General features: G+C 32.7%; 1 protein-coding gene across 5 annotated transcripts in view; it reads right to left on the bottom strand.

The window, feature by feature from the left end:
• The window catches only part of LOC137822699 (serine/threonine-protein kinase ATM), a 68613-nt gene that overhangs the window by 38154 nt on the left and 18137 nt on the right, over positions 1-12322 (bottom strand). For all 5 annotated transcript variants that reach the window (XR_011082962.1, XR_011082961.1, XM_068627644.1 and 2 more), the window contains exons 21-35: positions 11255-11852; positions 11055-11126; positions 10804-10965; positions 8633-8755; positions 8087-8214; positions 7706-7862; positions 7466-7512; positions 7333-7396; positions 5821-5895; positions 2126-2245; positions 1500-1685; positions 764-885; positions 607-676; positions 368-495; positions 91-232 (exon numbers count right to left, since the gene is read on the bottom strand). Coding sequence is in view for 3 of the 5 variants with exons in the window: in XM_068627644.1 (XP_068483745.1) it covers positions 91-232; positions 368-495; positions 607-676; positions 764-885; positions 1500-1685; positions 2126-2245; positions 5821-5895; positions 7333-7396; positions 7466-7512; positions 7706-7862; positions 8087-8214; positions 8633-8755; positions 10804-10965; positions 11055-11126; positions 11255-11852 (2194 nt within the window). In the remaining 2 variants the exon portion in view is untranslated. The remainder of the gene's footprint in view (positions 1-90; positions 233-367; positions 496-606; positions 677-763; positions 886-1499; positions 1686-2125; positions 2246-5820; positions 5896-7332; positions 7397-7465; positions 7513-7705; positions 7863-8086; positions 8215-8632; positions 8756-10803; positions 10966-11054; positions 11127-11254; positions 11853-12322) is intronic.

The raw sequence follows: 12322 nt of genomic DNA, 5'->3' as shown, positions 1-12322 counted from the left end.
TAAGTTTAAATAGGGAAGAAGAATATTTGAAAACAGTGCAAAAATGAAAAACAAGACTGGAAAAACAGTGCAAATTGAAAAAGAGTATACCTGGAGCTGTTCTCCAAGCATAACGGTCACATCTGTAGATATATTCCTTTTAAGATGTAGCAACAATGCACTGAGTATTCGACAACATTGGTCTTGTAAAGGACGACAATCAATCAATGACCCAATCAAGTTGAGAAGGTAACTACATTTACTCAACATGTAAGTAAATGATCAATACCAAGGTCAAATATCAAACCCACCAACACTACAGGTACACTAGATTTTGAGTACAATGTAATTTAAAAGCCATAGATAAATTTCAGGCCATAGAACTTACTTGGAAGTGCTTAAAACAGCAGCTCTCTGACCAAGAGTACTCATAAGCACCTCAATTCCTGCCAACCGGTGGCACTTGTGCCTGTAATGAGCTGCTGCTGCAATTTTATAATGAACTTCTACCAAAAACTTCCAATTCCAAAAGTGTTGAATTTATTAGAAACAATTGGAAAACAAAGAAAATGGTAAGCAGGGAAAAGGATAACAAAATGGTTGTCGAGTTTTATGTCAAAAAATTACCATGAAAACCCTATCTGGGCGAAAAATGTTGATCTTGTCAACAACAGAAGCACTTGCATGATTATCATCCCTACATCTCAACAATTATATATTTCATTTTAAGAACAAACTCAAATTGGAACAGAAGATAAACACCAAGGAATAAAAGAAAACTCACGAGTCCAAAAATCCATCAACAATTGTTTGAATTTCAAGAGACACTATATCCCTTGAAAAATAAGGGGCTATGGCGTTCGATGAACAAGAGCACAAAGATAAAATACAGCTGACAATAGAGACCTAGACAGACAAAGTTCAAGAATATAATATTAAATAGCGAAGAAATGTATCCTTAAACAACTTCAGTTAAAAAAGATTTAGAAAAAAATTACTACTGCACATGTCAACAGCTGGTATCTTAATTGCAACACTGCACATATATGATGGCAAAGTGCATGTGATTGAACTGAAGGTAAGAACAAAATTAAGGGCCTAAAAGTTTTCAAGGAAAATAGCAGAAAAAAAAAACATGTTAGTAGAAACTATTCCTGAAAAATTTTGATGTATGGAAATTTTCATGGAAAAGATATTTTAATCTGAATATTAAAAACCTACACTTTTTATAAAAAAATCTATAGGTAGATTTGTAAAGAAGTCACTTTTCTATCATTTGATGACTTGTAATAAATAATAAAGAAAATAGTTTCCTCTAAATACTATACCAAAGGTAGGACAATGTTTTCCATGGTTTATTTGGGACACCACATACCAGTTTTCATGTCAAAATTCAGTAAAATAAAAAAGCTACTGAGAGGAACTTCAAAATGGACGAAGATTGATTTGTAGTCAACACATAATCAAACGCAAAGAATATTTTCTTTAAAACAAAAGCCCTACAGTGCAGTCAAGCATACCATGTGTCTCTTTATGAGCTTGTCCCGTTCTTTCTCAGTTATCTGAGCAAAATGCAAAATGGAACTCTGAAGCACTACTGTTCCCTTCTCTGATCCTGGTTTCTTACTGCAGTGCAAAGCCATGGAAATTGAAAATATGGAAGTGAAGTGGTTTTTTATAAGAACTGTCAAAGGTTGACAAGTGACCTGCATAAAAGAATTCTGTCAGATCCAGAATAAACAAGAATAGTGGCAGTTTCGAGAAATTTCTTCATTTGTACTACTAGGAGAAAAAATGAAATTAGCTTCTCCATAAGCTAAAATTAACCCATGGATAAGCTAATTTGTAGTTAATGATGTTGATTATCTTCAGCAAAACCTGATTTTAACTCATGCATAAGTTAATTATAGTTAATGATGCTAATTTCACTTTTCCTTATTTTTTTCTATTAGAAGAAATTGCGAAGAAATTTCCTCCAAACAAACCTATAAACAATTACTAGAATGTCAGTATCCTGACATACAATAAATGAGGCAGCACAACTACTAAATCATATTCCATGGCAATAGCATCTTAATATTTTTTAAACGATAGAAGCTTCACTAATAGTATCAAAGATATCATCCCTAAGAGAAACTGCTCATACCTTGGAAACCCAATTGAGATCAGAACTGTTTTCATTGATAAGAAGAGCAGGAAGTAGCCATGGGCAACAATATTGGAGGAAATAACCAGGATCTACATCAGGTAAGAAAAGGTGCCTTGTCTGCAAAGCAAACTTTTTTTATTTATGCCAAAGAAATTTTTAACAGAGTACAGCAAAAGAATACCATTATCACAATAAAAACATAGAAATCGAATTTTAGATTTGCAGAGTTTATCTACAAGAAACTTATCTCAATTCAGGGAACAAATAAGGAGGGTGGAAAAAACTATGCTTGGCAAGAAATAAATCAGAACATGACACAGCACAAGAAGAACAAGCGCAACACATATTCAAGTAACATTCCTGTTCAGGCTGTGTTTGATTGTTATGATACAATTAGAGAGGAGGATCAAAATCATAAATGATATGATCATACTTGTCACGTAAGCTCTTATTCTATCCAGCATTTGCCTCGTACCCAATAGTCTAATGAATAGTATTATAAACCATAAATAAATAAATAAACAACAAAATTACCCTATGAAGGAAGGTGGTGGATGGGGGGGCTGGTGCTGTTGGTGGGTTTACAACAGTGACTAGTAGAGGTGGTTGTGGCTTTGGTGAGTAGTAAGGCAAGTGGGGAAAATCAAGTGAATAGTTGTGCAGTGTGTCTGCTCCAAGCAGTGTTGTATTAGGGTATTTGGAGGAGAACAAAGTTGTAAAGCCCCCACCACGTTCACAAGATGGTAAAACCCTAAATATTCCAATACACCCTTCTCCCCTCAGCGAACACAATCACACTGAGAAACACATCCATCCTTCTTTTCATGGTGCGACCTCCACCATCTCCAACAGCAAATTCCAGCAATACTTGGTACAAAACCACCAGCCAGTGCATCACTATTATTTAATATTTATTATATTCAAAAATTTGAACTTTTAGATGACATTCAATATTTTTATCACTAACTATTACCATAGTTTATACTCTTGATACATTTTGTAATGTAAATAAGTTTAGCTGTTACATAACTTTTAGTTAGACTCAAATAGTTACTCAGTTAGTTAGAGTTAGTTGACTTAGTTAGCATTCTTAGTCAGATATAAACTGCTAAATACTCTTCATTTATAGTTAGTTTTCCTGAGATACAATTTACCTTTTCATCTCTTAAGGCTTTTGTCTCTATTAGAAAATACACTTAAGCCTAACTCAACCTTACATAAATCGGCTTATAAGGTGAGGTTTGCACCAAATCATCATACTATAATTTGTTCATTTTTCTAGTTGATGTGGGATCTCCAGTACACAACATAAATCATGAATACCACCCACCAATGACATTATCAGATACTGAATTTGACTATTTGTTTACTTCAATAACAAGGATGGCAACCATAAAACTCATGACCATTGAATCATAGAGACTCTAATATTATTTCAACAACCAACTTGCCTAAAAGCTAAAAAAAATTTGGTGATGGGTAGGTAAGGCTTATGTAAGTGTTATATTGATAACATAAAGCCAATCAATATCCTTTTATTTTTTATAATAAAATCGAATTTAAAATATAACACTAAGCTTGTTCATGTTCTTATGTAGGTAGCACAAACTTCCTTTTCAATTGACAGGCTACGCGACATAATACATAAAGCAAAAACAAGGTATAATCTAGCGTTGTCAATAGAAGATCATTAGGATAAAAAATGTTTTCAATATCTTCATAACAATTAGGAAAAAATATCTTCAAGTGGAAAGTATGATGTATATTTTCTGATTTCGGAAAAATATAAAAGAGGTATAAATAGAATACTGGGGAATAAACAAGTTTACTAATCTATCCCTGAAAATCAGGGAAACAATTGTCCATATAAATGTTGTACCTAAATAAGGAAATAAAACTGATCTTATTAACATTAAATCCTATTATAGGTTATACAAATCAGAATTGGATGATTCTGATTATTATGTACTGATCTCCAACAGATTTCAATTAATATGTTCTGATCTTTAACACTATCCCTCAATTTGGGTGGTAGATGTCTATACCATATTGGATCTAGTTTTTTCATATATGTTCCTTGGAAAAGCCTTTGTCAGGAAGATTAATGTTTGTCTGCATGGTGGAACATGGTCAACACTTATAATACCATGGACAATTTTTTCTTTAATGAAGTGTTGATCAATCTCCATATGTTTTGTCCTATCATGGTGGACTGGATTCTTTGCAATGATTATAGCAACTTTATTGTGACATAAAATCATCCTAGTGCAATTGATAGGGATTTTGATTTCATCCAGCATCCTCTTAAGTCTGATTTCTTCACAGATACCTTGAGCCATAACTCTAAATTCAGCTTCTTCACTACTCCTTTTCACCAGAGCTTGCTTCCTGCTTCTCCAATCACAAAGTTTCCCCACACAAAGGAGCAGTAGCATGTAGTTCATTTCTTATCAGAGCGGCATCCTACCCAAATCGAGACAGTATAGACTTCAATGCATGTCTCGACCTAATTTACCTTTCAGGTATTGCAAAATTTTGCTCATTGTTTTCACGTGGGCCTCAGTTGGATTAGATGTATAACGACTAGCCAAACTCAAAGCAAACCCACTGTTGGGCCTAGTGAGTTAGGTAGATTAGCTTCCCAACTAGGCTTGATATCTATTTTTATGAGCTGGTGGAATTTCTTCTTCACCTCTCCTTTCCAATTCTATGGGAGTATTACCTGCTTCCCACACAAGTATGTCGGTTTCTTAAAGTCCTTTCTGATAGATAAATACCATTCTTTGTCCGAGCAACTTCCATCCTTAGAAATTATTGGTGCCAACCCAAGTCCTTGACTTTGAATTCTTTGGTCAAAAGTCCCTCGAGATGCTAGATTCGATCATAATAATTACTTGAGATAATGATATCAGCAACATAAACAATGTACAAGGTTCCCTTCCACGAAGTGTGTGACAAAAATAGTGTGATTTGATTGACATTAGTTGAACCTGTCATCCATGACAACTCGAGTCAATCTATGAAACCACGTTGTCAAAGATTGGTTATGGCCAATGGGAGATTTTTGGAGCCTACAAACCATCTTCAGGTTCTGGATGGTTCAAGTCACGAGGTAATTTTCATATGCGCTTCTTCTAGTTCACCACTTAGGAAGGCATTCTTGATTTCTAGTTGATAGAGTGGCCAATTAGGATAAAAAATATTCTCAAAACCTCCATAATAATGAAGAAAAAATATCTTCAAAATCTTCCTATTTATTTCAACATATTTTTATTTCCTTTTTTAAAGGTTTTGATTATTACATTAAGGATGATGAGAATGTAATTGATGTGATTCTTATCAATAAAATAATTACTTATTTTCTTCCAGAGTTCAAGTCCTAGTACTTCACCTCTTAGAAAATGTACTTTAAACCCAACTCAACCTTACAAAATGAATTGTAAGATGAGGTTTGCACCCACTTATATACTATAATTTAGTCATATTTCTGGTCAATATGGGATCTCCAACAAACTCATTCAAGATTTAGTAAAAAATTTATGGACTAGACCTAAGAAGAATATATTACCTTGTTGATGTTATATACCTATATATATAGGTGACACATTCGGCCTTTTCCACTAACAGCCTTTGTGACATTGTACATAAATAAAAAAAACAAGGTATACCTTGCACATCACCTCATATATTACCTCAACAAGTGCAGCTAAGCTTACGCCGCATGCTACCCAACAAAAGAGAATTGATCCCAAAAGCTCTTCTATGTACTGCATAAAAGAAATTTGAATTCAAAGAAAACAATTCATAAGGTTTTTAATCTTTGAAAGCATAACATAATAGTTTCTTGAAAAACCAGTATCAAAACTAGAATGTGGTATCCCATCTATATAACAAGGCTTTCGCATACCCAGCTTTAAGAGAAAACAGAAGCTAGAATGTAGCTATAATGCAAGTCAACTAAGGTTATATTACACTGATAGAAACTGAATCAGATTATAGCACCATTTGGCAAGTAGGATATGATAGGATAACCATTAGTTGTTTGTTGCACCAACATGATATGATAGCACCATCTAATCACTTATATTATCCGGTCACTTTGATGTATATCTAATCCTAAAGGAGGATATGGATTAAGTTCAACATGATAGGATAAAATTTCTTACTCTCATTATATATATAACACTGACACCTAAATTTAAATTATAATGGTAAATAAATTATTAAAAAAAATTATTCAAATACTTTTCAAGAAAAGTATATGAATCATATTTAAGAAAACATATAATTTGTTCATAATTTTAAGAAAAAGCAACTGTATAAATAAAATATAATTTTCCTAATACTAATATTTAATAGATATATATATATATATATATGAGAATGTAATGTATATAATAATACATACAATAACTTTTATTTAACATATTATCTTATATCTCATAACAGATATATTAAAATATTAAAATTAAATAACTATTATTAAAATATTAATTAGAATTTTAAAATCTTATATAAAAAAATTATTATATAAAAAAAGCTATATAAATAAATACAATTTTGTATGGTATAGTTAAACTTATGTTTTTTTATAATTTTCATAATTTGTAAAATATAAATTAAAAGTCAACCTTTATAAAAATATATGTAATTGTAAAGAAAATTTATCATTTTAACATAATTTATATCATGGCATATTACTTAGTTTGTTACCTTTTGTGCATCAAGCACTATATACGATAAGATTATAACTTATCCTGCTGTTATCCTATCATGTCATTAGCTTATCATGTTATTCTCTTATCCTATCATATCATGCCAACAAACCAATCATTAAATATTAATTAAAGGAAATCTTTGTTATACTCTAGGAATTCAAGAATGCACATCCACATTATGTTCATTTATGGTTTCTCATTTGTGTTTAGCTCATGACAATGCTTTCATCCTTGATTATTTATTTATACTTCTTTTCTCCTTTACCATTTTAGAGCACATACCTTTTGTCCCCTATATGCTATATTCATCTAAAAAATTTGTTCATGAAAAATACTACAACCTAATTTGTTCGTAACAATAAATTGTCTTTTGTGCAAAAAAGCCTTTGGATCTTAAGCACATTTTAAAAATACCAAGCTGCAGACATAGAGGCAGAGCATAGGTAACTACAATCTCAACAAGAGTCATAGCATAGCCTTAATTACCTTCACTCTAGTCATATACTGAAGCTCTCTAGAAAGGTTGTCGAGCACTGCACTGACTAATTCCCTAAAAGAAACTGCACAACATAAGAAGCTACAGTAAAAGCTTTAAAATGGTAAGTAAAATTATTTTTACCTGTGACAAGGATCAATGGCCGAAACCACACATATCATGAAAACAGCCTGCATAATAGTATCAAGGGTCACCAAATACTCAACGGGCTCTGTATAATCCATATCAATGTATATCCAAATATAGCTATATAAAAGGAAATCCAGAACATTTTGTATCATACATCAGAAAAACATTTCCCAGGCACAGAGGGTACATAACAATAAAAGAAAATAAAAACCAAATCCATAATCAATAGTTTACCTCTAACTCAATTTTCTCACTGTGTAAAGCAAGATGCATCAGAGTAATCACAACAGTTTCCATTATAGGTTGAGGCTGAGGACCAGCAGCTAGCACCTCCTTTGCATGGATGACTTTTCCTTTGGAATAGACAACCATCTGAACACCAAAATTCACACTGCAAGAACCACCAAAAAAATGATACAATGAATCTCCTTAAACCTTGAAGGTTTAATGACTGACTACAACCTATGCTCACATGAAAACACATAGATTTTAACTAATAGAAAAAAACCAATAACCAAAACTTCCCAAAAGCCATTTGCAAAGGAAGACATTTTATTCAAAATGACTGATATCATCGACAGTTAAACTGCTTGGGGCACTTAAAGTGCAACCCACCAAATGTCCTGAAAAAGCTCTTCATGACCATCCCATGTCTGGAAAAGAACGCCAATCCTCCTTGCTAAGAATAATCGAACTCGATAGTCCATATCTTTAAGCATAAAAAGTAATCGTTCTATCATAGTCTGTAAAAACAGAAGTAATGGAATCATTGAAGTCGAAAGAAATAAAGCCAGTTCCAAAAGTTATCAGCAAACTAAATGAGAGATACAGACCTAGAAAGAAACAGCATTTCACAAAAGGTCTCATCCACAAAGTGTTACAAGATTAGGATGGTAAAGGATCTTCCTTAAAGGAAAAAGAAAATCAGAGAGAGAAAATATCATGGAAGCAAAGCTATCCACTCCCTCAACATGGTAAGAGAAATGCCTTTAAAAAATCCATAGGGTAGCATGGCACAGCAAATATTTTCCACTCCACCCTCTGTCCATATCTATTTATTCATTACGTTTATTCTCTCTATCATGCAATTAAGACTATATCGATGTCCAGTAGGCCCAGTAGAACCATGGAAATTCTAGTCAGGAAAAATCTAAAAGTCACCTGACCAATTTGAGGATCGAGTAAAACAAGATTGCAAATGGAATCAATAAGCTTCACCCGTCCAAACCAATCAAGATCAACCTCCGAGAGTTTAAGCACAACATTTCCTAGAGAAAGAAAGCACTGCAAAAACAAATCAATTGCCATGTCAGTTTGCACAAAAAATTTCGAATTTCTTTCATTACTTTTCTAACCAAAAACCCTGTTTATGAAGATATTAAGTCTGGAATGAAAAGAGAAGTAGGCTAGAGTAACAAAAGTATAAGGCTCCATTATCACAATGTAAAGACAATAATGTGGTAATAGAAAAAGCCAGTTACCACATAATAAAGAGATATGTCTGTATTGAAGTCTGAAAATCAAATACATACACATACACACATTAGGCTTTAGACCCTCTTCAGATTTCACAAAAACTCAATTTCCAATTTTCAAAAAGTTCTCCCTATTCTACCTATTTCTCTGTCATACAACACCTTTTAACTGTTCTCTGTTATACTTCACCATTTAATTGTTGTCATACTTCAGCCAGTGTCAACTTGCAGAATTTTTCAGCCAACAATTGAAAAGTCCCAAAAATGGATAAACACATCAAAATTGACGATAACTTCATTTGGGAAAAGTTGTTGTCGAAGGACATCTGTATAGAGTTTGTCGAAATCAATGATCAACTTGAAGATCTGTTTACAAAATCCTTGAGAGCGCCTCAAATTGAAATTATATGTTCCAAGCTCAGTACATACAATTTGTATGATCCAACTAGAGGGGGAGTGTTAGAATAAGTCTTAAATAGGCTTATTGAAAAGTTGTCTTGTGTTGTAGCTGTCTCTTTACCTAGTACTCTAGATATGACTTTTCTTGATTTTTACTCTTCCCTCTCCTAATTGTATCTATGAACTACACTGTTACTACAAGCATGAAAACTTAAGAGAGGGGAATTTAGATCTCTAAAATAATATCATCTCTTTTTATTTATCTCAAGTTATCTACTCGTGGAAGGGGAGGTCATGACAATAGAGGAGGGTGTGGTGGTCGAAGACGTACTCAATGCTCTTACTGTAAAAGAATGAGTCATACACTAAGGAAAAGTGTTGCTCTTTGCATGGTTTTCCTAACAAGATAGTAAATATCTCCATGATTCAAACAGCTAACCAAATTTCTAAGACGAAGAATATCAAGAATATTTGAGGTTAAAATCAAGCACCAAAGCACAATTTTCCATAATTCCTAATCTGTCAACCTTCTGCATCTCACAATCCATATAAAGTCAAAGTCCATGGATAATAGACTCAGGTGCTTGTGATCATATTTTTGGTAATACCTCATTTGTCTCTTCTCTTCTCCAAAATTTGCCCAACTCAACCTTAGAAAATGGATCCAAAGTTGTTTCTCAACAAGTTAGCTAAGTTTCCATTTTTCTATTAAATCTTGCAAGCCCCTTTAACCTTATCTCTTTAGGTCAATTAACTAAATTATTAGATTGTTTTGTAACCTTTGATGTCAAATCAATTATAATCTAGTGTTTCATAAAAGAACAAAACACAGAAAATGATTGTCATTTTGTTAGAGAAAAGTTGTTGTCAAAGGAAATTTGAACTGAGTTTGTTGGCTCCAATGATCAACTTAAAGACATTTTGACAAAATCCTTAAGAGGACCCTCAAATTCAATTAGCTCGAAACATACAATTTGTATGCTCCATCTAGGGTAGGAGTATTAGAATAGTTTATATTATTTTCTGTAAAAAAGTTTTTTTTTTTTTTTGAGTTGTATCTTCTTGTAACCTAGAATGCTAGGGATAAACTCTAGTATATTTTTTTTCTTTTTTCCTAAGCTTCCGTTGTAAACCATTGATCCTTATATAAATACATTCATACATACATACATATATGGCAGAGAGACCCAAGTTAAGATCTCTAAAACTCTTTTTCTCATGCACTCCCTCAAGTACATACTTAAGATGAAATACCACTCATCCTACTGCCACTATCCCGCTATAGTGGTTTAGGAAGGTGCCCGTCTACTATCTAGCTACTATTACCAATCTTATAACTAAAATTCTCTTTTGCAATTCATATTTATTTTGTATAATTGATTAAAGAAAATGAATAGACTTGTGGTCCCTAAAAACCAATCCAGACTAAAATCCAAAAGCATTAAAATTAAGAAGCACCTGTTTAGTTTCCACTTCCGTTAAATACAAGCCACATTTTTCCTTACCAACAGCATCCAGGGCAGATAAGTTAGTTAGCAAAGTATGAGCAGAAAGCAATACAGAATCACAAGCAAGCCGGAGTCCAACTTGCTCAATAATGATATCATTCATTACATTCACCTACAGAAAGAGCACAAGGAAAGTAGAGGTTATGTTTTTTGTTTAATTTGATATAGTTTAAAGAAATTTATACTTGATTATTTTCATACCAAATCAATAAATTGTCCGGAAGAAGACCAGAGAGGATGTTGACAGAGATGATACAATATTTTTCCACGCACCTGAATTTTGAAAAGAAGCAAAATAAAATAAATAAATAAACTATTCAATCAGAAAGAAAATATTAATACTATTACTGTACCAGTAAATTCATGAACACTATTGGGTTATTACTGTATGGAAAGCCTACCTTATGATCATTTTCTTTCTCCATTAACTTAAAGAGGATATCCCAGGTAAGTAGAGAAGCAGAGAAAAAACTGGAAATAAGGGATATCATGCCCATTTTCCTTTTCTCTGCAGAAGATGAATCATCACTGCCTATTTTTTTCCCAACAGGTAAAGTATCAACCTCTCTAGAATCATCATTAACATCCAATTCCATGTCCATAATCCTGCTTATACTTCTGTCATTTGGAAAAGAACTTTGAATATTATCAGTAGCAGCTATATCTTGTGTGATGGAATCAGACTGAAGGTACATCAGATGCTGAGAATAACTTTCATATAGATTAACAAAAGCTTTCAATAGTCTCTCTACAGAATGGATTAACTGACCAAATGGGGCAAAGTCCATCAAATTTTGATCCCTCAATTCGATACATATAGGAGATGAAAGAAAACAATGCACGGAAGAAACAAGAGGACTCGTATCATCACAAGTAGGATCACAACCTAAGCAGCTAAAAACCTGGAGGTCGATGTCTTCTTGAATAATTCTTACAGCATTGTCAAGCATCAGTTGCAAGTATTGGCTTAATTTTGAACAAAATGAAACATTAATTTTCCTGAAACAACACAACCATGTATAAAAGTCAAAAACAAAGGGATAGGGTAAAATAGTAAAAATCAAGTAAAAGGAGTGATATGAGTAAAAACAATTACAGTTTGGGTTCTTAACAGCAGCACTGCATTATATGGAATAATCCAGCAGGTATAAAAGATGAAGAGAAAAAAAAACACTAAACCATAAGACAAACTACGAATAAGTTATCATATTAAACCTCCTACTTTTCAGGTCCTAGAAAATGTAAATGCAGAAAAACAAATTTTAACCTACTATTTTTCATTACTCTTCAAAACACAAAATTGTAACTAATTCCTTGTGCAGTATTTTCACTAAACTAATCACCACATGGGCCTGTATGGTTTTCAGAAAACATTATTATGTTCATTGTCTTCATTTCCAAAATTAAATTTATTGATCCACTCAACCAAATTCATCTTGACTTAAATGAGTAGCTTCTCCAGTAAATTC

Source organism: Phaseolus vulgaris, chromosome 9 (genome assembly GCF_000499845.2).
Source record: "Phaseolus vulgaris cultivar G19833 chromosome 9, P. vulgaris v2.0, whole genome shotgun sequence".
Lineage (NCBI taxonomy): Eukaryota > Viridiplantae > Streptophyta > Magnoliopsida > Fabales > Fabaceae > Phaseolus > Phaseolus vulgaris.
This window is presented reverse-complemented; position numbering and strand designations above follow the sequence as displayed.